Raw genomic sequence first — 24,568 nt, 5'->3', positions numbered from 1 at the left:
GGGAGGAAAAGGCAATGAGCGCCAGCGAGGGCACCAGACTGTCGGCTGCATTTAAGATTCCACTTCAACCCTAAATAGGTACACAATAAATATTTGTGTGTGTGTTTTTTTTTAATATTTGTTGAGAACAGTATCCAGAGCCCAGCAACGTAAACTAATCTCCTTTTTACATATCTCAGCGGTTAAAATCGAGGAAGCCAACTTTAATGCTGTTTAACCACAGCTAGCGTTTAGCAGGGGCCTATAGTTTGCTGAGCACCCCTGACCTGACTTTACTCTTCTGGGGCCTGGGATCAATGCCTCCATCTCTTGAAAGGCTAAACTCTAAAGTGGATTCACAATCTGAGGTTGAGTCCCCTTTTGTTTAGAGTGAGGGTCATTCCTATTCATTGTAAACTTACATTCCCCTTCAATGTAAACTTACATTGACTTTTACCCAATTCCCATTCATTCAACAAATTAAGCGCCTAATGTGTGCCAGTCCCTGTAACAGGCGTTTGGGATAGCAGCGAACACAAGAGATCCTTTCCGCGGTGGAGCTTAACGTTGGATGAGAGACAAACAATGAATATGATTCAAAAATTGAATTATGTAATTTGGAAAATGATAAAATACTACAGAGAAAAAGGTACCAGGCTGGAAAATGATTTGTGGAGGCCAGAAGATAGGGGCTGCGGCTCAGGCTGGGGAGAAGCGACACGAGCTGAAGTCGCGGAGCTCTGGCGTTTTGAGGACCAGGGAGATACCCTCTGCAAAAGGACATCAAAGCAATCTGATTTATGTGGAGCTAGGTGAAGGGCAGAAAGCGGTCTAGACAGAGATTCCCGTCGAGAACCGCGGAGACAGAGGGCTGCTTTCCAGCAAGGGCGAGAAGATGCCCTGGCGGTCAGCTCCTGGACCCGGGCGGGGGCGGCCACACACGGCCAACCATTACGCCCCCAAAATGGCCTCCGGTTGCCCCTTGCCGCCCCGCCCGCGGCGCTCCACCGCCCGCCGGCCCACGTGACCCAGCCCCCCAACCCCGGCCCGCGACCCCCGGTCCAATTCCCTGCGGCGAACGGCCCCGCCCCTCGAGGGAAACGGACCAACCAGAGGAAGGGTAAGGCGGGGCGGGTGGTGACGGCCAATGGGGGTGGAGCTCCGGAGGGGAGTAACAGGTTGGTGGGGGGGGGGGAGGGAGCGCCGAGGGACGGAGGGGGAGGGCCCGGGAGCGGCTGGTGCAGCTCTGCTGGAGCGCGAGCCCGAACCCGAGCCCGGGAGCGCCGAGCCCGAGCCCGGGAGCGCCGAGCCCGGCTGGGGTGAGTGAATGCGGAGGGGGCAAGAGCACCTGAAAGGCAAGCGGGCCTCAGGGCCAAGAGTACCTGAAAGGCAAGCGGGCCTCAGGGGCAAGGGGCGAGGCGATCCGAGATACCCTCCTCCGGGGTACAGGTGCTGCATTGGAGAGGGGAGGAGGGGAGGTGAAGCTGGGGTGGGAGTACTGATCAAGAGCTGGCTCCTACTCTAAGGTACCAGAGGCAGGTGCCTGGGAACGTGCCAGGTGAGGCTAAGGCTACTCTCAGGACGTGAAAGCATTTCAGGGCCAGGTTATCTCTGGAGGTCAGACGCCGGTCCCAGGGCAGAGTTTCTCTTGGAGACCGAGGTGTTAGGGGGAAGTAGTCTCAGTTGGACAAGGGGTCAGAGACGTAAGGGAAAGGCATCCAGAGGTGCTGTTTCCCTGAGGTTTTCCCCCTGGCTGCCGTTCTGAGCTGGCGCTGACACCTCCTTTCCGGCTTTGAGATGTCTCTGAGGTGTGGAATCTTGCTCTGACTATTCACCTACAGGTGAAGACACTGAGGGGCAGAACAAGAAGGCACCCCCATCTCTTTGCTAGGTGTGAAACTACTTAAGCCTTCAGTTTCTGTCGCCTTTGCTTTTATGCCTGGGAGAATTTTTCCTTCTTCCTCTTCAGAGAGTGCTCTTCAAGAGAGGGATAGGAGGAAACGTAGATCCCTAGGCCTACAAAATATGTAGAAATACTTTTTAATGACTGGGGCTAATGTCAAACCCTCTCCCCAAGCACGCATACTTTCTTCTGTGGTTCTAGATGGAGTCATTGGATGCGCTTTGGGAGCCTAACCAATTTCCTTGATGCCTCCCAGAAGATCCCCATTACTCCTTGAAACCCCACAAGGCATCCCTGACTCTGGGACCATGATGGCTGTCAGACTGGCAGGAGGCACCAGTGGTGTGGGAAATAGGCAGGACTCCTTAGGAGACCACAAGACTAGGGGAATTGGCACCTCTTGGTCTCCAGGCTGGATGAGAGCTGCACATTGGGGCCCAGACAAGACTTCTGAGGCAGATTTCCTTGCCTTAGGCAGGTAAGGGAACCAGAGCCAGTCTTAGCTTGGCCCCTTTGATGCCCTGCCTGAGGAAAGTTGTTGTAATTGGGAAATAATTAGCAACCGCTATGTTGTTCATAGGCTGCCTACGGGTGCCTCTGCACCTCTTCTTTCCTCCTTGATATTTGGGAGTGGGGGGCTGGCCCTAGGGGACTGCTAATCCAGAGATTTGCCTGACCCTAAGAGGATTCTGGCTTCCTAGAATCCTTTCTTCTTTCCCCAGGCTGACCTGCATGCTATCAGCCCTGTGGGAGGTGAGGAGAAGGTAGGGTTGCTTCTCTTCATGCTGGGGAGGGGAGAACTAAGGCCCAGGAGTTGGCCAAGGCAAGTGTGGGATGAGGAATGTAACTTGGGGAACTTGAGAGGGAGGGGCGGGGGATACAAAGTCTTCCTGTCACATACTGGCCTGTCACTCACCAGGTTCTTTGTGCATCTGTTCCTCCCTGTTCCCTCTCCACCTTCTGCCTACTCCTTCAGAGCTTTGGCTCTAGGCTGGACAGCCCTTGCCCATGGTTTTGCCCCCTGCCTCCTTTGTGGTGTGGAGTTTCTCTGGTCTGCTTTATGAGCTGCCAGTGGAGTGTCCGTGGCCCTCCCCTTCCCCTTGCCTCTCAAACCAGTCCAGCCAGTTTGCAGGGCCCAGTTTGTCATTGTGTTTTTTCCTCCACTGGCCAAGCTGCTCTAGCATGGCTCTCAGGTTTCTGCTTTTTCAGTGGACTGGGCCAGGAGTCCACATGGGGTGGTTCTTTTTGATCCGTGGGGAACCTTCTTGTCTTTGTAACTCTTTCTGAGAAAATAACCAATTGATCAAGGTCACTGAGGTGTCCTTTTCTATTTTGACCATTTACTTCCCTTGTTACCTCCGAGGGGAGTCTAATCTCTATACCTCTCATTCTTCCATTTTCTAAATCTGCCAATTACATAGCATCTAGCATGTTGCCTGGCCCTGTATATATCAGTTCTTCCTCTGCACACCCCAAACCACCCCACCCCCACTTCCTGCCAGAAGTCCAGAGACCGTCACTCCTAGTTGGAAGCCAGATGCTTATGGCTGGGCCAGAGGTGACGGAATTGGGGCAGGGCAGGCTAATGAGTAACTCAGGGAGAAGTGGCTGCCTGGTACAGGGGCAACGTATCCTCCCTTTTCTTACAGGCTGGAATGGCAGAGGCAGACAGATGAAGTTGAATTAACCTGTGGCCCGAGCTCTTCCCAGAGTACAGTTGGTGAGGAGTGCCCTGGGCACATGCCAGAGGAGGGAAAAGCAGGGGCAGGCTGTGAGCGAACCCTCTCTACTCCATGTTTCCTGGCACTGGATCGCTGTTTACCTGCCTCTGGGGCTTACGCAAGACCTTGGAGCTGCCTGGCTCCCCTGGCCACGCCCCACTGTCCTCGTAACTGAAGGCGGGTAGGTTTCGGGTTTTCCATGTTGAATCATTTAGAGCTCTGCTTTCTGACCCACCCCAAAGATCACTTCAACCCTCCTGGTCCCTGACCCACCTGTCCCCAGGACTAACGGTCCATTGAAGTTAGGGAGTCATTGGGACCTGGGGGCACGTTCAGCACTGGCTCTGAACAACTTGGTGCGCTTGCGTGGGTGAGGGACTGTGCGCTCTGCTGGGCCTAGTCGGGGAGCTCCTTGACCTGGATCTGGAAGATCAGTAGAGGTACTGACAGAGTAGAGCTGCATTATGAATAAATCATGTGACTTCTGAGAGCTGGCAGTCTAGGCACATCTGGTTCCAAAATTATGACTGAATGGGGCAGGGAGAGGTCTTGTTACTGGGGCAAATGAGAAATGGCTGTGAGGGGGTCATTGGGTAAATCTCCCCACTGCTGTGCGAGTCTGCCTTGGTTCAGGATACAACCTTTAACAAATATTTATTGATGCATACCATGTCACCAGGCCCTGGGGCCACCGTAGTCAGCTGAGAGCCATGTTCTTTGCTGTCCAGGAGTTTATAATCTAGTGGGGGAGACAGACAGGAAACAAATCATCACTGATAAATATATAAAAATAAACAGGGTTGTCTGGCTGGCTCAGTCGGAACAGCATGTGACTCTTGATCTCGGGGTTGTAAATTTGAGCCCCACATTGGGTGTAGAGATTACTTAAAAATAAACTGTTTAAGAAAATAATAAACTGGGCGCCTGGGTGGCTCAGTCGTTAAGCGTCTGCCTTCGGCTCAGGTCATGATCCCGGGGTCCCGGGATCGGGTCCCACATCGGGCTCCCTGCTCGGCGGGAAGCCTGCTTCTCCCTCTCCCACTCCCCCTGCTTGTGTTCCTGCTCTCGCTATCTCTCTCTCTGTCAAATAAATAAAATCTTTAAAAAAAAAAAAAAAAAAGAAAAGAATAAACTGAGGTAAATTCATTGAAGGACAACTGTAGAACATATAACATGGTTCTGATCTAGTTTGTGGGAGGGGGTGGTTGGGAAAGGCTCTGAGGAAGTGACATCCTTCTGTGAGGCACTTGAAGCCAGGAAGGTCCTGTTAGGAGGAACACATGTATGCAGGGTAACATTTGTTGTCAGCTTTGTGACAGGCATACATGCTGCTAGCTATGTTTCATGTTTTGTCATTTTCCCTCTTTTTTTTAAGATTTTATTTATTTGAGAGAGAAAGTGAGTGGGGGGAGAGGGGGAGAGAATCTGAAGCAGACATCGTGCCGAGTGCAGAGCCCAACGTGAGGCTCGATCCCAACGACCATGAGATCACAACCTGAGCCGAATCCGGGAGTCAGACGCTTAACTGACTGAGCGACCCAGGTGCCCTTATTTTCCCTCTTTTTATTAAAAAAAAATAATGGAACCTAAGTAAATTACATGCAAGAATCTGAAGTGTAGAACATGATAAAATTTTTACAGCTGTATACATGTAATTATTATTTTCTAATTCTCACAAGTATTACCTCATGAGGTATTATCATTGTACTTATTTTACCGATGGGGAAACTGAGGCTCAGAAAAGTTGGGATTTGCTCAAGGTTATATACATCCAATGAAGAGCAGGGCTAAGTTCCTTTTTTACTGGATGAGGTTTGGAGAACCTTTGCCTTGTAGCTTCTTTCCTGGTCCCATCTCTTACTTGAATTCTAACAAAGGACCCTGTCAACTAAATATCCTTTTGTTTGGAGTATCTGAGGTTGGTTAAAGTCCTCCCCAATGCTGGAATGGTGGGAGGACAGGGGTCCTTTAGTTCAGGGTGGGCTTGGAGGTGTCCATGAACCTCTTGAGATTCTGTGGTAAAAGTTTGGGTGGACTGTTTCTTGGGCGGGGTGCATTACTTTAATCATTCTCTCAATGGAGTCTCAGAACCAAAAAGGAGAAGAACCATTGCCAATAAGGGCTCCTCCCTCGCTATTCCTTTCTCTGGAGGGGAAGGGCTGGGAATGCTAGGAATGTTCTTCCCACCAAGCCCTTTCTCACCTGCAGCTAGGCCACTCCCTTCCCCTCTCACCCCCGTTTCCTGGGTTTCTTAGCTTGTCTACAGTCCCTGAAGGGGGCCTTGCCAACTTTCCTTGGCCGAGAGCTCCACTGGGAAATCGAGCTGGGTATGTTTGTGTGTCTGTCCGGGTCTTGATATACTCCTCCTCCAGTTAAGTGCTAGGCTGTGGTGGAGATTAGTTGCAGGGCTGGGAAGCTGGAGTTTTTATTTGCTTCAAGGAGAACCTGCCCTCCCCAATTCCTGGAGCCAGAGCACACCTGGAATATATTCCATTTGCCGACTCTAATCTTGGGTTGATGTGGACTGGAGGAGTTGGCCTATGGGTGGTCCTGGCTCTGGCCCTCATGTGGGACAAGTCTGCCTATCCTAGGGCCCTTTGGACTGACATTCTTAAATGTTATTTAAATCTTTTTTTGAATAAACAATACATCTACATGGTTCCAAGTTTAAAAGGGACAGTAGAAAGCTAGTTACTCTCCCATCTCTGTCCTTAGCCCCCAGGTCCTCCAACCCAGAGGCATCACTGCTATCCTCCCAGAAATGGGATGGCATACCTTGAGGGGGTTGTCTTCTGTATTTTAAATGAGCTCTGGGAGTAGAGGGCCCCTTTTCTCCATTGGGATAGAGGTATCTATAAGGTGGGGTTTGGGTTCTGCCTTCTTTGGAGTTGGAGGAGGCACACCATGCTATGGGCGTACATGCGAAGATCAAGCAAAATCATTAAACTCTCGACAAAGCCAAGCTCCCTAGGACTGTATTAGAGGAAATGGATTCTTCTAAGTCAGTGGGTTTCAAAATCTGGAATCTGGACCAGCAGCATCAATATCTCCTGGAAATTTTTAGAAATGCAAATTCAGACCTACTGAATCAGAAGCTCTGGGGACAGGGTCCAATAGTCTGTGTTTTCATAGGCCCTTGAGGTACTTCTGCTCAGATAAAATATGAGAACCACTATTCTATGTAGAAGGAACGACAAGGTAACAAGCCACACAAAAGCCAGACAGGTGGAGGTTTCTGGGTTTCTACTCCCAGTCTCTCAGCTTTAACTGTTTTCTTAATTTTCTAGGAACCCTCCCATTCATGGAGCAGGCATCTACCATGGCTGAGCCCCGGGGCCCTGTAGACCATGGAGTCCAGATTCGCTTCATTACAGAGCCAGTGGGTGATGCAGAGATGGGCACCCTACGTCGTGGTGGACGACGTCCAGCTAAGGATGCAAGAGCCAATACCTATGGGGTCGCTGTGCGTGTGCAGGGCATCGCTGGACAGCCCTTTGTAGTACTCAACAGTGGGGAGCAAGGTGGTGACTCCTTTGGAGTCCAGATCAAGGGGGCCAACAACAGAGGGGCTCCGGGAGCTCTGAGCTCTGACTCGGAATTCCCAGAGAGTTCCTACTCTCATGCCAAGGAATTTCCTGCCCGCTCACAGGGCAGCATGTCTGATGAGGAGCCTGGGGCCCACTGGAATGGAAGGCTACTCCGATCCCAGTCCCAGGCCTCACTGACAGGCCCTGCCCCTGTGAGTCCGACCACCAGGAGCACTAGCTTGCTGGAGTTGGCCCCCCAAGGAGCTTCCCCTGGGAGCACCATTGACACTGCTCCCCTATCTTCAGTGGACTCACTCATCAACAAGTTTGACAGTCACCATGGGGGGCAGGCCCGGGGCCGGACTGGCCGGCGCATGCGGACGCTGCCCCCTGAACAACGCAAGCGGAGCCAAAGCCTGGACAACCGGCTCCCACGTGATACCCTTGAGGAACGGGAGCGTCGGTCCCCCAACCACTGGACTCCTAGCACAAAGCATGACAGCCACATGGGCAGCTCCAAACAGTCGGCCCAGAGCCAGAGCCCTCTTGGTGGCTTTAGCCATTCCCGTCAGACCCAGGACTGGGTCCTTCAGAGTTTTGAGGAGCCACGGGGGAGAGCCCAGGACCCTGGCATGCTGCAGGTCAGACCCCATTCCTCTGTGGCTTCCAATCCCTAACCCACCAGCCCAGGGACCCCTTGCTGATTCAAATAACTTAAGGCAGAAGGTTTCTACTTTTGTTCTCCAATTTACCCATCTTCTTCATAGATGATACTCACATGTACAAGATACTTCCATGGAAACTAACTGTGAAATTAGTCTTCACAAGCATGAGAGTTCCGTGTTACTGCCCGGCCATGAACTGTGCCTCAGTCACTAGCATTTGCTAGGTCTGCAGCATAAGTAAGGCAGGCCTGGTAATATGAACAACTTCCAGTGCTCTTGTCAAAACTCCCACCTTTGTCTCCCACTCAGGAGTGTAAGTAAGTGGGGGAGCGACTTCTTAAGCCTGTTCATTTACAAAGTCTAATACGTTAACTGTCAGTAGCAACAAAACACTTACCACAGAGCTCCCAGCTAGTTGAGATCTGCTTGTCAAGGAGTATCTGGCTTGCAGCAACAGTGAGAGGTGTACCCTGCTTGGACCTCTCCTGGGCCTGCTGCTCAGGCCTCAGCGGTGTTGCCTCTTTTCCCCACGTGAGGCTTGTTCAGCACGCTTGGAGGGCCTCGTCTCCCACCTGCCGCTTCTGCGCCATCGGAACATCACACACACTGCTGGCTTCATCTTCCTGTTTCTCTGGGTTTATGTTTTGCAGTTCAAGTCAACTCCAGACCTTCTCCGAGACCAGCAGGAGACAGCCCCACCAGGCAGTGTGGACCATGTGAAGGCCACCATCTACAGCATCCTGAGGGAGGGGTGAGTGGGGGCCCTCCCAACAGCAGAGTCACACACCTCCCCTCTTTTCCTTCTAGCTTCCTTCCCCATCTTCCCTGCCCTTAGCTCTTCCTTCTCTCATCTCTGCTACCTCTTCCCTCCCTTAGCCTTTGCTTCTATCCTTTTTATCCTCCAGAAGCTCAGAAAGTGAAACCTCTGTGAGGAGGAAGGTCAATTTGGTGCTGGAACAGATGCAGCCTCTGGTGGTAAGTGGCTACCTCCTGGTGGGAGCAGGGAGGCAGTGTTGGGCCTCTCAGGCCTGGGTCTGGGTGTGGACCTGTTTTTTCCCGCCCTGTCTCTGGCAGATGGCTTCTCCTGGGTCTGCTAAGGCCCTGGCTGGGCAGAGTGAGCTCACCCGAAAAGTGGAGGAGCTTCAGCAAAAGCTGGATGAAGAAGTGAAGGTGAGGGGAGACTGGAGCTGCAGGAGGCACACAGGACACGGGAGAAACCGTGGCCTGGGTTGCTCTGCCAAGCGATCGAATGAGCGCTCGTGTGTTCTGTGATACGAGACAAGCGTGTGTGCTGGTCCCACCAAGGACTTCTGGGGTTCCCTGGAGCTTAGGGAGAAGAGCACATTCATCAGAGCTCCGACTACCTTGCATTCATTTCCTTTGGAAGTTCCCACCCTGGCTTTGCTGTTCACTGGCTGTGGATGCCTTGAGCAGCTTACTTCCCTCAGTCCTTTTCACTGCATTATGATGACGGCAATACCAGTAGCTGTCATTTATTGAGTGTACTTTATATTTATGTATATTTATTTGAGAGAGAGAGAGCATGAGCGGGGGGAGGGGCAGAGAGAGAGGGAGAGGGACAAGCAGACTCCATGCTGAGTGCAGAGCCTGGATCCCAGGACCCCAAGATCATGACATGAGCCGAAGTCTGATGCTTAACCAACTGAGCCACCCAGGCACCCCTATTGAGTATACTTCTTGTAATAGGTACCATCCTAGGTAATACGTAATAATTATAGTGATCTGTAAAGTAGGTATTGTGGACCCTTTCATGATAAGAAAACTGAAGATCAGACAGGTTAAGTGACTTGCTCAAGGTACTAAGTTACAGAGAAGGAATTTAAAAATTCAGGTCAGCCTTATGTGAAAGTCTTATCTACTCCCTTTAAAAAAAATATTGTGGGGCACCTGGGTGGCTCAGTTGGTTAAGTGTCAGATTCTTGATTTCAGCTCAGGTCATGATCTCACGGTCGTGGGATCGAGCCCCGTGTCAGGCTCCATGCTGGCCATGGAGCCTGCTTGGGAGTCTCCTCTGCCCTTTCCCCCACCCTCTCATTCTCTCTCTCTCTTAAAAAAAAAAAAAAATTAAAAAAAGTTTAAAAAATACTGCTCTCACCTCTCACAGTATTGCCTTGCGTGTAGTTGGTACTCAGTACTCAGTAAGTATTGGGTTGTAACTCCCCTTATTTCCTGGAAAGCAGAATAGTATCCTGGTTAAGTGGTCAGCTGTGGAGTCAAACTGAGTTCAAATCCTGGTAACCGTTGGCTGTGTAACTGACCTTGGGCATGTTCTTTATATGTTCTAAGCCACTGTTTCCTTAACTATAAAGTGGGGATAATAATTGTACTATATTATTTATCTATGGCTGTGTAACGAATTACCTCAAAACGTAGCAGTTTGAAACAATCATCTCCTGGTGTCTTGAGGACCCAGAGTCTGGAAGCAGCTTAGCTGGGTAGTTCCGGGTCTGTTATGTAAGAGTTTCCAGTCAAGGTATTGGCTGGGGCTATAGTCATTAGAAGACAATGGGTGTTGGCTGGAGGCCTCACTTCCTTGCTGTGTGGACCTCTTCGTGGGGCTGCTTGAATGCTGCACAGTATGGCAGCTACCTTCCCCCAGAGTGAACCATCCAAGAGAGAAGAAGGTAAGGAGGAAGCTGCAGTGCCTTTTTAGGACTAGTCGCAGAAGCTACACATCGCTTCTTCCTTTTTCTGTTTGTTAGAAGAGAGTCCTTAAGTCTAGCCCATACTCAAGGGGAGAAGCTTCACCTCTTGAAAGGAATGTCAGAGAATTAGTGGACATACTTTAAACCATCATAAGTCCCAAGGCTTGTTAAGAGAATTAAATCCAGATAATAAACACAGGGTTCGTAGTAACAGTGCCTGTCATTTAGTGAGTCAGTAAATGTTAGACATTTGCATTACTCCTGGTCCTCCTGAGAGGCTTTGCCTACTCTCCACCTGCTTTACTCGCCCTGCCTTTTCCAGAAGCGGCAGAAGCTAGAGCCATCCCGGGCTGGGCTGGAGCAGCAGCTGGAGGAGAAGACGGAAGAGTGCAGCCGACTGCAGCAGCTGCTGGAGAGGAAGAAGGGGGAGGCCCAGCAGAGCACCAAAGAGTGCGTGCAGTCGATGGTGCATATGGGGCTGTTTGGGGACGGAGGCCAGAGTTGGAGGTGCCACCTGGGTGGGAGAGATGGAGAGAAATCTCTAGAAGCTAGAAGGGGCAGACAGAGATAATTTAAATATAGGAACTTTCTCTTTACTTTCTCTGTTGGTAATGGTGATTGTGCCTGAGTTGGGGTACCTGGATTTGCCTCTCTAGTTCAGGCTCTAAATCTGTAAAATGGGTTAATAATAGTACCTACCTCACAGGATGGTTCATTCAGCAGATATTTTTGCAATGAATACGGTGTGGCAGGCACTGATCTAGGTTCCAGGCAGTGAACCATTCATATGACGAGCACTGCTCTCCAGAAGCATAGTTTCTAGCGGTGGCAGGGGTGTGGGGGAAGACAGACAGTAAATATTGAACATATTAGGTAAGTAAATTTGTAGCATGTGAGAAGGTGGTAAGTAGAGTAGGTCAAAGAAGATTGAGGGCCGAGTGGTGGAGGAGCAGGTTCCAGTATTAAATAAAGTGGTCAGGGGAGGCCTCATTTAGATTTGAACAAAGAAGGAGGTTTAAATGAATTAATATATGTAAAGTGTTTAGAAAACTGCTTGACACCTAGCGCTTGATGATATTATCTATTATTAATTATTAGGCTCCAGAACATGAAGCTTCTTGTGGATCAGGGTGAAAGGGCACGACATGGGCTGGAGACCCAGGTGGTGGAGCTGCAGGACAAGCTGAAACAGGCCCAGGGGCCGGAGTCTGCTAAGGAGGCACTAAGGAAGGTAGGGAGCAGGATGGCTCCCACAGCCTCTGCCTCCTTTCAGCTAGAGCACCCTCAAATCTGTTCACCTATAGTTTCCCCACAGTATGGGCAGTAGGTAGCTGATTATGGGTACCCCTTAGTGTGCTTTCAGACAGATTCAATGGTGGGGTGGGGGTTAGAGCCCAGAATCGTGGGCAGAGAGCACCTGGTACTGAGCCTGACAGGTACAAGGTGCTCAGTAAATATTTTTGATTGATTAAATGAATGAATAGGCAGGCAGATCCTAATAGAGTCACCTCTGTACTTCCATCTTCATTTCCCCAGGACCTGTTAGAGACCCGGGAGCTTCTGGAAGAGGTCTTGGAGGGCAAACAGCGGATAGAGGAGCAGCTGAGACTGCGGGAGCGGGAACTGACAGCCCTGAAGGGGGCCCTGAAGGAGGAGGTGGCCTCCCGTGACCAGGAGGTGGAAAACGTCCGGCAGCAGTACCAGCGAGATGCCGAGCAGCTTCGCCGGAGTATGCAGGACGCAACCCAGGCATGTGACCAGAGCGGGGGCTGCCAGAAGAGGGCACCCTCCCACCCCCAAGAAGGAGCCGCCTTGAGGTTTCTTGGTATTTTGGGACTTTCCTGGTCGTAACTGGAACTCCCTCTAAACGACACATGTGAGATGTAATGAAAACCTTGGCCAGAAAACCTACAAGGGCAGAGTGAGGGGATGCAGGCCAGGAGCACCATGAAGGTGTGTGACCAAAGTCCCATGGGGAAATAAATGGGGGAGGCTTCCTGTAAATGATAGCGGCAGCGGGGGGGGGGGTGCTGTGACTTGGGGAGAGCTTTTTGCTAGTATCGCACCAGGCACCACTGTGATCTCACAGTGTGTAGCTGGTGTGGTGTCCTCTCGGCCTGAGCCTCCCCTTCCACACACTTAGACTTTGGTCTGAAGTGCGTTCTCCCTCTGAGCCTCCTGGCCCCCAACTGTCTCCTTCCCTAGGACCATGCTGCATTAGAGGCGGAGAGGCAGAAGATGTCAACCCTGGTGCGGGAGCTGCAGAGGGAGCTGGAGGAGACCTCGGAGGAGACAGGGCATTGGCAGAGCATGTTCCAGAAGAACAAGGAGGAGCTTAGAGCCACCAAACAGGAGTAAGGACTGCCTCTCTCCCAGGAATGCTTATCCATGTTTCCTATATCCTGTTTCTTTTCTACCCATGCTGTGCCCTTTACTCTGCTGAGAGTGGGTGCCCTTTACTCTGCTCAGAGTGGGTGCCCAGTCTGTTGGCTTCTGGGGAGGTGGTTTGCATTGTCCTGCTAACTTCTCCCAGGCAGGTGGCCTGACCTTGTTCCCTTTCCCTTTGCATTCACCTGGCTGGGCTCAGACTCCTGCAGCTGCGGATGGAGAAGGAGGAGATGGAAGAGGAGCTTGGGGAGAAGATGGAGGTCTTGCAAAGGGAATTAGGGCAGGCCCGAGCTGGTGCTGCAGACACTCACCAAATGGAGGAACTCAAGAAGGTACTTGGAGGGGCACCTGGCTGGCTCGCTCAGTGGAGCATGGGACCATTGATCTCAGGGTTGTGAGTTTGAGCCCCATGCTGGGTATAGAGATTACTTAAAAAAAAAAAAAAAAAAAAAAAGGTACTTGGATTTGGGATGTGGAAGGGCAGGTTGGGGTGATGGCCACCGACCTCGCCTACCCATGAGGTTCCCTGTGTACTTGGTTTTCAGGACCCACCTTGCCTGCTCAGCCATCTCTCTCCCCCACACACTCTTTGATGCAGTTGGGCTGCTCTTGAGTATACAGGTTTTTAACGGAAAGGACTCCTGGTTGGGTTCTAGCCAGAGGCTGCTGGCTGCCTCCCAAGAGACCTCAGGGGGCGGGGAGTAGCATTTAGATGGATTTGTGAGACTCCAGGGTCATTTTTGCAAGCTTGGAATTTGGTCCGCACAGGGAGAGTTGCTCTGTCAGGAGGGGGTGGGAGGGTGGGGAGTGGGGCAGGGTGATGGACTCATTAACTACATCTATTAAACATTTACAGTTAGAATGCCAGTTTATTAACTTGTAACGTTAAGTGTCATCACACAGACTGGAATATTTGCATCGGCATGGCCAGCTGACCTACTTGGGAAGCCAAATTGCAATTTGAAGGCTGCTTAGAGTATAGAATCTAGATGCAGGGATTTTATCATGCATGGATGTTTTATAAATGATAAGATCATCAAATTGAAGTGAATACAAATATTTCTTCATATTTCTGGTATAGGTTTATGAAGGACAAGAAAGCAACTAATTATTTTGGATGATTTAGAAACTTAGAAAATATTTTTGTTAGTATAGGTAAGTGGCACTTAGGGCCTCCTGAGGATCCTTCTAGGTTTATAGTTCTTTGATTCACTACACTGGATATGTAGTTGGTGCTCATTTAACAAGTATTAATGAATCAATGCTTGTTTATCATGCCTTTACCATAAGACTGCCTAATTGTAATCAAGGTAATCATATTTATTAAACGAGTAAAGAAGTATAGCTCTAAGTGATGATTTTCCAGATAAATAAAAGTCTGAGCTTACACAAAATACTTGAAGAAAAATGTAATAAACATTGACCAAACATACTTTTAGTGATTGTGAAATGAAAAGTGCTCTTAAATTTTTCTATGTTAATATGAAGTTAACAAATATCAAGGATAGTCTGAAGTCTGTTCGGTATATTAGTCGACATAATAAACTTGGACATTCCTCTGGGCAATCTTAGTTGATTTATCATATGAGATAAAGCTAAAAAGTAATAACTAGTGCTTCATTTATCTCATATATGAAGTATATTTTATTAAGTACTCACTCAAACAACATACACATTAGGAAAACAGACCCCATCCAGTGTAGACCACACGCTGTGCTGTTCTTTTTCTTTGTAGTTAGTTTTGTTAGTGTCTTACATTAAAAACTCAAAATATATAACCTTTCAGCCTAATTATGGTACTTTCTGAATTTCAGAAGTAGCTAATAGCTAAAGAACTAGAACTAGAGCTCATATTTTAATTTTTTAAAAAATATTTTTATTTTTACACCCAATATGGGGCTCAAACTCACAGCCCTCAGATCAAGAGTCACATGCCCTACCCATTGAGCCAACCAGGTGCCCTAATACTTAAATGTTTTAAAAAAGAAATGAGAGCAGCGCCACTATTTATTGTGTAATATGTTTTGGTTTTCAACATATTTTCTTTTGTTTTTGAAATAGCCAATCCTATTTTATCCACACCCTCACCTACTCTCACTTCATGTGATTTTTTTTTTTAATGGAGATTTATTTCACATACCATAGAATTCACCCTTTTAAAGTGTACGATTTAGTGTTGTTGGTTTTTTTTTTTAAGATTTTATTTGTTTATTTGATAGAGAACACAAGCAGGCAGAGTGGCAGGCAGAGGGAGAAGCAGGCTTCCCACTGAGCAAGGAGCCTGATGAGGGACTCGATCCCAGGACCCTGAGGTCATGACCCGAGCTGAACGCAGACGCCCAACTGACTGAGCTACCCAGGCGTCCCTTTGTGGTTTTTAGTATATACACAAAGTTAAACATCCATCATCACTATCTAATTAGAGAACAATTTCATCACCCCAAAAAAGAACCCCGTATCCATTAGCAGTCACTTTCCCCAGCCCTTGACAACCACTACTCTACTTTCTGTCTCTATGCATTTGCCTATTCTGCACATTTCATATAACTGGACTCATGTATGTCTGGTTTCTTTCACCTAGTATAATTTTTTTTGAGGTTTACCGATGTTGTAGCAATTATCAGGACTTCATTACTTTTTGTGGCTGAATAATATTCTATATGGATGTACCACATTTTGTTTATCTGTTTACCAGTGGGTGGACATTTGGGTCATTTCTATATTTTAGCTCTCATGAAGAATGCTGTTTGTTACGAACATTCACGTGAACGTGTTTTTTGGGAACATGTTGTCAGTGCTCTTGAATATATATCTTGGAATGGAATTCATATGGTCACTCTATAGTTAACTTTTTTTTTTTAAGATTTTATTTATTTATTTGACAGAGAGAGATACAATGAGAGAGGGAACACAAGCAGGGGGAGTGGGAGAGGGAGAAGCAGGCTTCCCGCGGAGCAGGGAGCCTGATGCGGGGCTCGATCCCAGGACCCTGGGATTATGACCCAAGCCGAAGGCAGACGCCTAACGACTGAGCCACCAGGCGCCCCTCTATGGTTAACCGTTTGAGAAACTGTCAGACCCCTTGCCCAAGTAGCCACAGCATCTTTCATTCCCCCAGCAATGGATGAGAGTTTCGGTTGCTGCGCAGTCTGGTATCCCAGGCCGCGTCTGTGCCCTGTCACTGTCCCCCTCCCTTCCAGGAGCTGCACCAGACACAGCAGGATCTTAAGGAACTGAGAGAAGAGCAGCAGAGCCAGGAGGTGGCTGGGCGCCACCGGGAGCGGGAGTTGGAGAAGCAGCTGAGGGTTGAGGCTGATCGAGGCCGGGGGTTGGAACAGCAGAACCTCCAGCTACAAAAGACCCTTCAGCAACTGAGACAGGACTGTGAAGAGGCTTCCAAGGCAAGGGGAGTGGGCACAGGGCTTAGGAGGTGGAGGCTGAGGGGTCTGGAGGGCATGGAAAATTCCCTACCATGGGTATGTACAGACCAGATCCTTGATCCTAGGTGTGTGGTTAAAAGTAGGCAGGATTTGGCAGGGGGGAGGCAGGGCTGCACCTGGTGATAGCCACCACGTCTCTGTAGGGGTGGGCTTCTCAGGGGCACTACCACTGTTGAAGTCTGTCTAGTTCTCGCGGGCTCTCTTGGGTGTGGCTTTCCTGGTGGTGGTGGTGACCTGGAGCCCCGGGGTCTGAGCTGCCCCTCCCCGGACTGGCCGCAGGCTCAGATGGCAGCAGAGGCAGAGGTGGCAGTGCTGGGGCAGCGGCGGGCAGCAGTGGAAACGACACTTCGGGAGACCCAGGAGGAGAATGACGAGTTCCGACGGCGCATCCTGGGTCTGGAGCAGCAGCTGAAGGAGGCCCGAGGCCTGGCGGAAGGTGGGGAAGCGGCGGAGGCAAGGCTCCGGGACAGGGTGCAGCGGCTGGAGGTCAGTGCTTCTGCCCACACCGTTGGCTTCCCCCTGGCCCGCCCTCCTCTCATCTTGGCTAAATCCTCCCCAGCTAAATCCTCAGCCGCCCGTTTTATTTTGCCCCGAGTGTGCTTCCATTTGCCTTCCCAATCCACTGTTAAACTCGGGTTTATTTCCTGGAGCGTGCTTTGCTGTGGACGTCTTGGCCCTTGCACTGCTATTGTTTTTTTTTTTTTTAAAGATTTTATTTATTTATTTGACAGAGACAGAGATAGCGAGAGCAGGAACACAAGCAGTGGGAGTGGGAGAGGGAGAAGCAGGCTTCCCCTCGAGGAGGGAGCCCGATGTGGGACTCCATTCCAGGACCCTGCGATCATGACCTGAGCCGAAGGCAGACGCTTAACGACTGAGCCACCCAGGCGCCCTGCACTGCTATTGTTGTCTCTTATTCCCACCCTGGGCTTGTTCTCTGTGTCTTGATTTCCTCGCTGCTTCCTCTGAGCCTGTTTTCACTGCCCACCTTTTTCGTCAATCACTCTTCTTCCGTCCCATCTATTCCCCTCCAAATGGCTTGTGTCTTCCCTCTCCCAGGCAGAGAAACAGCGGCTCGAGGCGGCCCTGAACGCGGCTCAGGAAGAGGAGGGGAGCCTGGCAGCTGCCAAGCGGGCACTGGAGGCCCGGCTGGAGGAGGCCCAGCGGGGGCTGGCCCGCTTGGGGCAGGAGCAGCAAGCACTGAACCGGGCCTTAGAAGAGGAGGGGAAGCAGCGGGAGGTGCTCCGGCGGGGCAAGGCTGAGCTGGAGGAGCAGAAGCGCTTGCTGGACAAGACTGTGTGCCAGCTCAACAAGGAGGTGGGACACGGGGTGGCCTGGGCTCTCAGGAAGAGGCCCAGCTCTTACGGAAGCTTGGTGGCAGGGGGTGGGGGGTGGTCAGAGTGTGTGGTGTTTGCTTTCCTCAAGTTCATTGCTGGGGAGGCCAAGGCCAAATCTTTACAGAGGGGTGTCCTTCCTCCCGCTCCTCAGTGTTCTTGTCCTCCCCCATACATCCCATTCCATGTGGTCTTGGTCCTTGGAGAATGTCTCCTAGAATTCTCCCTTAGACATCTGTAGGACCTGAACATAAGAATCCTCATTAGTAGAATTTTCTGTTTGGGGTAGGGAAAGGAAAGTTCTGTAATCCCTCCCTAGATGTCTTTAAGACCTAAACACAGGAATATTTGTGGGTGGAATTTTATATTTGGGGGAGGGCAAGGAGAAAGGGAAAAAAGGAAATAAATTGCATTTTTTTCAGATAAGGTTCCCCTCCTAATCTCTTACTTTATAAAGCTGGAGCAAACAAAAATATTTCATCAGTTCTAAAATGCACATTGCATCATCTCTGAAGTTGACTTATGTCTTATAACTGATGATTACAGTTCATTTGGCAGGTTTTTCTTTCTTAGTGGTACATCTTACAATCATTGGCTTCTTGGGTTTGTTGAAATATGGTCATTTAAGGTTAACTTTGTATCAGACACTTTTATAAGTACTTTACATCATTAATGTAATTCTCACAACAACCTTGTGATGGTAGGTACCATTATTTTCCCATTTTACAGGGAACTGAGACCCAGAGAGGGTAAGTAACTTGCCTGTGGTCACATAGCTAATAAGTGGTAGAGCCAGGATTTGAACCCAGGCAATCTGTATACCACTACTAGCCATACTACGGACCTAGGCCCAGGGGAGAGCAAGGGAGGGCTGCTTCGGCTATAAGGAGAATCTGGGGCTCGGAGGAGGGACAGAGGTGTAGTGCTAAAAAGGCTCTTTTCTCTGCCTCTCAGCTGGAGCAGATTGGGAATGACTCTAAGCAGGCCCTGCAGCAGCTCCAGGCCCAGCTGGAGGATTACAAGGAGAAGGCCCGGCGGGAGGTGGCAGACGCACAGCGCCAGGCCAAGGAGTGGGCCAGTGAGGCTGAGAAGAACTCAGGGGGGCTGAGCCGGCTTCAGGATGAGGTAGGAGGAGAAATGGCCCAATGTCCTTGGTTTTAAGGTCATTGCCTCTTTTTTCTTTTTCTTTTTTTTAAGATTTTATTTATTTGAGAGAGAGTATAAATAGAATCTTAAAAAAAAAAATCTTAATACTGCAGTGTCAGTGGAAGTGTGGTATCAAAACAGAGGCATGTCTGACACAGAGTAGGTGCTTTAAATATGATAGCTGGTTTTATTTTTATTTTTTAAAAATGATAGCTAGTTTTAATGCTTCACAATCTTTTACAGTAACAATTTGTAACAATTTTGTGTTTTTTGATTACATTAAACCCTTTTTGTTTTGTTTAAAAAAACCAAAAAAACCCAAAAAGTCTCAGTACCCAACCTGGATCCTGTATTACTTAAATCACAACCTCTGGGGCGGGGACCCAGGATCAGTTGTCTAAAAATGACTTCAGTGATTCTAATTTGTGTAGGGCATTTTAAAACAATAAAGAAAATGGACTAAGAGCTCCTTTCTACCTGCTAGATAGGACGCTGCCTGATTCCTGAATTGTTGAATAAAGCTAGCTAGATCTTCAAAGAGAAGAAAATGGGACTAAAAGTTGACCTGCTTTTTATTACCACCATGCTCTGGCAATTCTAAAGAATGTCAGTGATGAAACATTTCTCCCCACAGGGGCAGACTGCTCCCATCCCTTAGCCCCCACCTTACTTCTCCAAGCTGTTGCATTTTTCCTTCTGTCCAGACCCAGAGGCTACGGCAGGCCCTGCAGGCATCTCAGGCTGACCGGGACACCGCCCGGCTGGACAAAGAGCTGCTGGCCCAGCGACTGCAGGGGCTGGAACAAGAGGCAGAGAACAAAAAGCGCTCCCAGGATGACAGGACACGGCAACTCAAGGGTCTTGAGGTGACGGCGTGGGGGTGGCGGGGCGGGGGAGGGGTGTCCAGGTCCTGGCACAGGTGGGACTTCCGTGGGGGAAAGGAGCCAAGACATGCCAAGCCCCCTTTCTGTGCTAGGTATCGAAAGCTGATAGGCCACAGCTGGTGGGTTTTGTTTGAGTGCAGTGTTTTAAATGACTTTGAGTTAATTGCCAGTGTTTGAAATTTATACATGTCACTTACTTATATATTCCGCTTTCTGGCTCCTTTTGTCCATTTGGAAAATCTGGTAACACTGAGCCTCTGTCCTGAGTTGTCTGCAGGGCAGCAGTTGGCTGGAGCTGAGCAGCGGCATCGCCCCTTCAGAGTGAACAGTGGTCTCCAGGTTGCTCTTTGGCAGTGATGATAATACCAGTGCAAGTAGTAGCAGCAAACACATACTATGCCACATGCTGGGCACTTAAGGCTCATTGAGTCCTGAGAATAACGCTGTGGGGTAGGGTCTCCATTTTATAGATGAGGAAAACAGACACACAGAGAGGTTAAGCAACTTGGCCATGGCCCTTCTGCTAGGAAGTGGTAGATGTGATTTTCAGACCCAGGCCGTGTGGCTCCAGAGCCCATACCCTTAGCCTCTATATGGGACTGCCTGGCTACTTCCTTGGTCTGAATCCTGGCACTTCGGTTTCTGACTCTCCATCCCAGCTTTGGCTCAGGCACTTTGGTTTCTGTCTGTTTCCCCATTAGGGAAATAGGGCTGCCCCACTGAGGAATCGATTCTGGGGTTTGTCATCCTGCCAAGGGCCAAGACTAGAGCTGGCGCCACCACCCTCTCCCCTCAATGCCACGCCTGGTCAGCAGAGGGTGCTAGCTCCATGCTGGCTCTGGGCAGGGGCAAAGACCAGCTGGTTATGGGACATGGGAGACAGGAAGGTCTGTGGAGGCTGGGCTTTGGAAGGGTCCTGGTTGGGGTTTAGCATTCTGGTGTCCAGCATGTGGGGCAGAATGAACCTCTCGTTCCTCTGCCACAGGAAAAAGTCTCACGGCTGGAAGCGGAGTTAGATGAGGAGAGGAGCACTGTGGAGCTGCTGACAGAACGCATGAGTCGTGGCCGGGACCAGGTACCTCCTTCCTTACCCCTTGGCCTTCTCAAAAACACCTCCACCCTCCCATCTGTCATAATCTGGAGAATTCTGGCTGATGAATCTGTGCATGGCTGGTGCTACTTCAGGGTCTCCTCTGCTTCAGGACGGGTGGAAGGAAGCCAGGGATTTGAGTGGGAGAAGGAATCCTGGTGGCCTGGGATCCTCTCTGCCCTGAGTCCAGGCTGCTTCCATTCAGAAGGGATGCTAGTTCCTGGTGAGATGGAGGGAGGAGGCCCTGTTTAAATTCTGTGGCTCCTCCCATTTGAATAGGCTGTGATTTCTTAGTTGCCTGAGAATTGTGGGGATTCAGAGAGCAGCCTACACTTTACTCTGCTTCATGGTTCACCTGGCTGGTTCATTGTTAGCCCTCCCCAAATCTGGCTCCTCTCATCCACTAGGTAGATCAGCTGAGGACAGAGCTCATGCAGGAGAGGTCTGCTCGACAGGACCTGGAGTGTGACAAAATCTCCCTGGAGAGACAGGTGAGCAGGGGAGGAAGGAGTCTTGGGGATAGACCCCAGGAGGCAGGTAGAATGACCGTAGGAGGGATCAGAAGTGGAGTGTGATCACGAAGACTTTCTGTCCCTCTCAGAACAAGGACTTGAAGAGTCGGTTGGCCAGCTTAGAAGGCTTCCAGAAGCCCAGTGCCAGCCTCTCTCAGCTTGAATCCCAGAATCGGGAGTTGCAGGAGCGGCTGCAGGCTGAAGAGAGGTGATGTGAGCCCATCCTCCCTCTCTCCCTCTGGGCTTTTCTCTGTCTTGCATGTCAGACATGGCCAACCTGGCCTGATCTTTAGGGGGATCCTCTCTCTTGGTAAAGAGCAGAGGGAGTTGCAGAACTTCTGAAATGTGAATGACCTCTTATCTCCCCAGTTCTTTGGATCTGCCCCTGGATCCTCCCTAGTGTGACGTGACTCAGAGGAGTTCATGGAGGCTGGAGGGGGCCAACTAGGGTTTCCTTTAGAAATGGCGACAGCCATAGACACCCCCCTACCATACTCTCCTAGGGAGAAGACCGTTCTGCAGTCCACCAACCGAAGACTGGAGCGGAGAGTTAAAGAGCTGTCCATCCAAATTGATGACGAGCGGCAGCATGTCAATGACCAGAAGGACCAGGTAAGGATGGTAGCCGGGGCCAAGCACCCATATGGTAAGCATATACCATCTGTGTGTTTGCTTGAAGGCCAAGGGAGGCCCCATCTCCTAGGTCTTCCTAGCTTCGACTAAGGATGGAGACTAGACTGGAGGCACTGGATTAAAACAGTCATAGTAAGCACATGCATTGAGTGTGATGTGCTAGGTTCTCTTTCTCAGTGTTACACATGTATGAGCTCATTTAATCCCCAAAACAAACCTGTGAAGTTAGGGAACTTGCACATGGTCACGACATTTTTCTAGGGCAACGATCCCTTGTCAAAATTGCTACCGGGGAGGGTCCCAGTCCATGGTAGCAGCAGATGCTTTTCTAATGTGGGGACTTGGTATCCTGCCCAGCTAAGCCTGAGGGTGAAGGCTTTGAAGCGGCAGGTGGATGAAGCAGAAGAGGAGATTGAGCGACTCGATGGCCTGAGGAAGAAGGCCCAGCGTGAGCTGGAAGAGCAGCATGAGGTCAATGAACAGCTCCAGGCCCGGATCAAAACCCTAGAGAAGGACTCCTGGTATGGGCTGCTTTTCTGTCCCCTGGCACAATCAGGATAGTCATGCGGGAAGGGAATGGGTTCTCTGGAGCTGAATAGGGAGGAGGATCTCTAAGATGGGACTCTGCAGTCACTCCTTCCTGGCTGGAAGCTGTATAGTTATTCTTTAGTATCTCAGCCCACTGTCTATATATATCCCATCTCCTCAGATCTCAGGTTGGTGGGGGATCTTGTACCTTGAGGCCTTAGGACAACTGGGAGTGTCCTTGGCATGAAAAGCATGGTTGTCTCAATCTTTCTGTCTCCCTCCCTTACAAGTATTCCTTTCTGTCAGGCGCAAAGCCTCCCGCTCAGCTGCTGAGTCAACCCAGCATGAAGGGCTGAGCTCAGATGAGGAATTTGACAGCGTCTACGACCCTTCTTCCATCGCATCACTGCTTACGGAGAGCAACCTGCAGACCAGCTCCTGTTAACTTGGGTCCACAAGGGACCAGAAACCACACTTGCGGCCTGCCCTGGCCAGGCCTATTCTGCCCTGCCAAGCCTTGAATTCCTCATTCCTGGAAGGGGGGACCCAATTATTCAGCCCTAAGACTGGAGGGGTGTGAGCGATGGTGATAAAAAGGGCATCGGCACTAAGCTGGTAAACGGGCTTTCCCTTTCCTCTGGAGGAGTGGGTATTTTAGGCCAACTGAGCCCTTCCCTTAAGTGCCGACCCTCCTTATCCTCCCTCACAGCAATAGGATGGTCAGCATATAGGCTGAGGGGGATGGAGCAGGACAGGAAGGGATAAGACATTGCCACGTATATAAAGCTTTATTTCTTTAGCCCTTAACCCTCAGGCTCAGGGAAATACCTTAGTGATTTTGCTCCCACTCTGGAGCAGGGTGAAGGGAACATGGGTAATGGACACACTGGGGTGGCTCTTGGATGCTCCTCTTTGCACAGTCATGGGACCCATATGTAGCCCCCACCCCTCTCCACTCCTATATATTTTGTCTTCCCCAAGCCAGGGGATCCAAGGGATCTGTTCTCCCCTTCCTAGCTTCACCATTCCTACCTTCCTTTCCTTTCAGTGCCTTAGGGTGAGGAGGTAAGGATGCTCTTCTTGCCTTCTCTACCTGCACATTCATTCCTCTCCAAGGACCAACCTTTCCCCAACCAGGGCCCTCAGCTTTCCCTGCTGCCCCAGTCTAGATAGAGAGCTACTGGCTCCTTGGCTGATGAGCCCTTGGGGGATGGACTTCGCTAGGACCGTGATAAGGTAGTGGGGCTTGGTTCTGCTCAGGGTTTCCATCTTTCCTCCTCTCCTTCTGTGACTATGGATGTGTTTATAAGGGGGTTGCATCTGGGAATCCTGATAACTGTCTATACGAGTTTGAAAAGCAAAGGTCTTCCTTGTGGCTTCTCTGACCCAGATGTGCCCAACCTCAGTGGGGAACCAGGGGACCCTCATTATCTCAGGAGCTTGGACCTGACACACGGCTTCCTGCCTAGGGCTAAAAACTGACTCTTGGTAGAAATGGGAAGAGGCAATGGAAGATTTATTCCTCCCTTGGGTTTTGGGGAGAGCCAAGCCCTGGTAGGGAGGAGGTAAGGGAGATGATTTACCTTTCTTATTTCCTAAGCAGGCTCTGTAAGGAGCCTGAGGGAGGAAGAAGGCTGTTTTCACCAATGACTTGTAATTTCATGATTTTTTCTTTTAAATCTTCTATTCTGCAAATTAGAGATTTTCTCCCAAACCAACCCAGCCTTGACTTTATTTTAAATTAAATATTAAAATTATATATCTATACTGAAATCCTTGCCTTCCCATTCTTTTCCATGGCTTATTTGGAGGTCTGTTTTATGAAGAAACCATTTTACCTAGAGAACTTCGAGGCTGAAGCTGGGGTTTTCTTTACCTCACTTTTTAGAGGCTCTTTACAGCTGATTAGATGGAACCTAGGGAAACTGTAAGTGTTTATAGCACCTCCATTCTCTCCTAAACAACCTTCTGGGAATAGAAAGGCCAGTAAATGCTGTCTCTGAGGGTTAAAGGAGACAACTGGGTTTTACTCCCTTGGGGCACAGGGATATCCCCAGCATTCACCTTCCCCGTACAAAGACATTCATTCCCATCTGGAATGGGACCCAGTCCCTACCTGGGAGGTAGCAAAATTCCTGCTCTTGTGTTGCCT

The 24,568-nt window shown here is 49.9% G+C and overlaps 1 protein-coding gene across 3 annotated transcripts; it reads left to right on the top strand.

Annotated features, from left to right (window-relative positions):
* The first annotated feature begins 1,194 nt into the window (after positions 1–1,194).
* CGN (cingulin) lies at positions 1,195–24,189 on the top strand. 3 transcript variants are annotated; one of them, XM_078072444.1, is made up of 22 exons: positions 1,195–1,298; positions 3,532–3,784; positions 6,891–7,771; positions 8,446–8,546; positions 8,701–8,770; positions 8,870–8,965; positions 10,784–10,911; positions 11,560–11,692; positions 11,998–12,210; positions 12,667–12,815; positions 13,049–13,181; positions 16,050–16,250; positions 16,569–16,775; positions 17,349–17,606; positions 18,578–18,748; positions 19,474–19,635; positions 20,639–20,728; positions 21,151–21,234; positions 21,345–21,463; positions 21,759–21,867; positions 22,246–22,409; positions 22,723–24,189. In XM_078072444.1, the coding sequence occupies exons 3-22, from the start codon at positions 6,905–6,907 to the stop codon at positions 22,859–22,861; spliced, it is 3,594 nt and encodes a 1,197-aa protein (XP_077928570.1). In that variant the 5' UTR covers positions 1,195–1,298; positions 3,532–3,784; positions 6,891–6,904; the 3' UTR covers positions 22,862–24,189. The 3 variants fall into 3 exon arrangements, 2 of the variants coding, with proteins under 2 accessions (XP_077928570.1, XP_035974634.1); XR_013447919.1 differs by lacking the exon at positions 22,723–24,189 and having other exon boundaries at positions 21,345–21,468; positions 22,246–22,274; XM_036118741.2 differs by lacking the exon at positions 3,532–3,784 and having other exon boundaries at positions 1,199–1,298.
* Positions 24,190–24,568: the final 379 nt, after the last annotated feature.

The sequence above is a fragment of the Halichoerus grypus genome, chromosome 5, assembly GCF_964656455.1.
Source record: "Halichoerus grypus chromosome 5, mHalGry1.hap1.1, whole genome shotgun sequence".
Lineage (NCBI taxonomy): Eukaryota > Metazoa > Chordata > Mammalia > Carnivora > Phocidae > Halichoerus > Halichoerus grypus.
The sequence above is the reverse complement of the archived record's forward strand: the minus strand, read 5'-3'. Positions and strand labels throughout refer to the sequence as shown.

Excerpts from the sequence above, each read along its gene's own strand:
- CGN (XM_078072444.1), top strand. The coding sequence starts at position 6,905 with ATGGAGCAGGCATCTACCATGGCTGAGCCCCGGGGCCCTGTAGACCAT. Across the intron at positions 12,211-12,666 it reads GTATGCAGGACGCAACCCAG|GACCATGCTGCATTAGAGGC; the intron begins GCATGTGACCAG and ends CTCCTTCCCTAG. Across the intron at positions 22,410-22,722 it reads ACCCTAGAGAAGGACTCCTG|GCGCAAAGCCTCCCGCTCAG; the intron begins GTATGGGCTGCT and ends CCTTTCTGTCAG.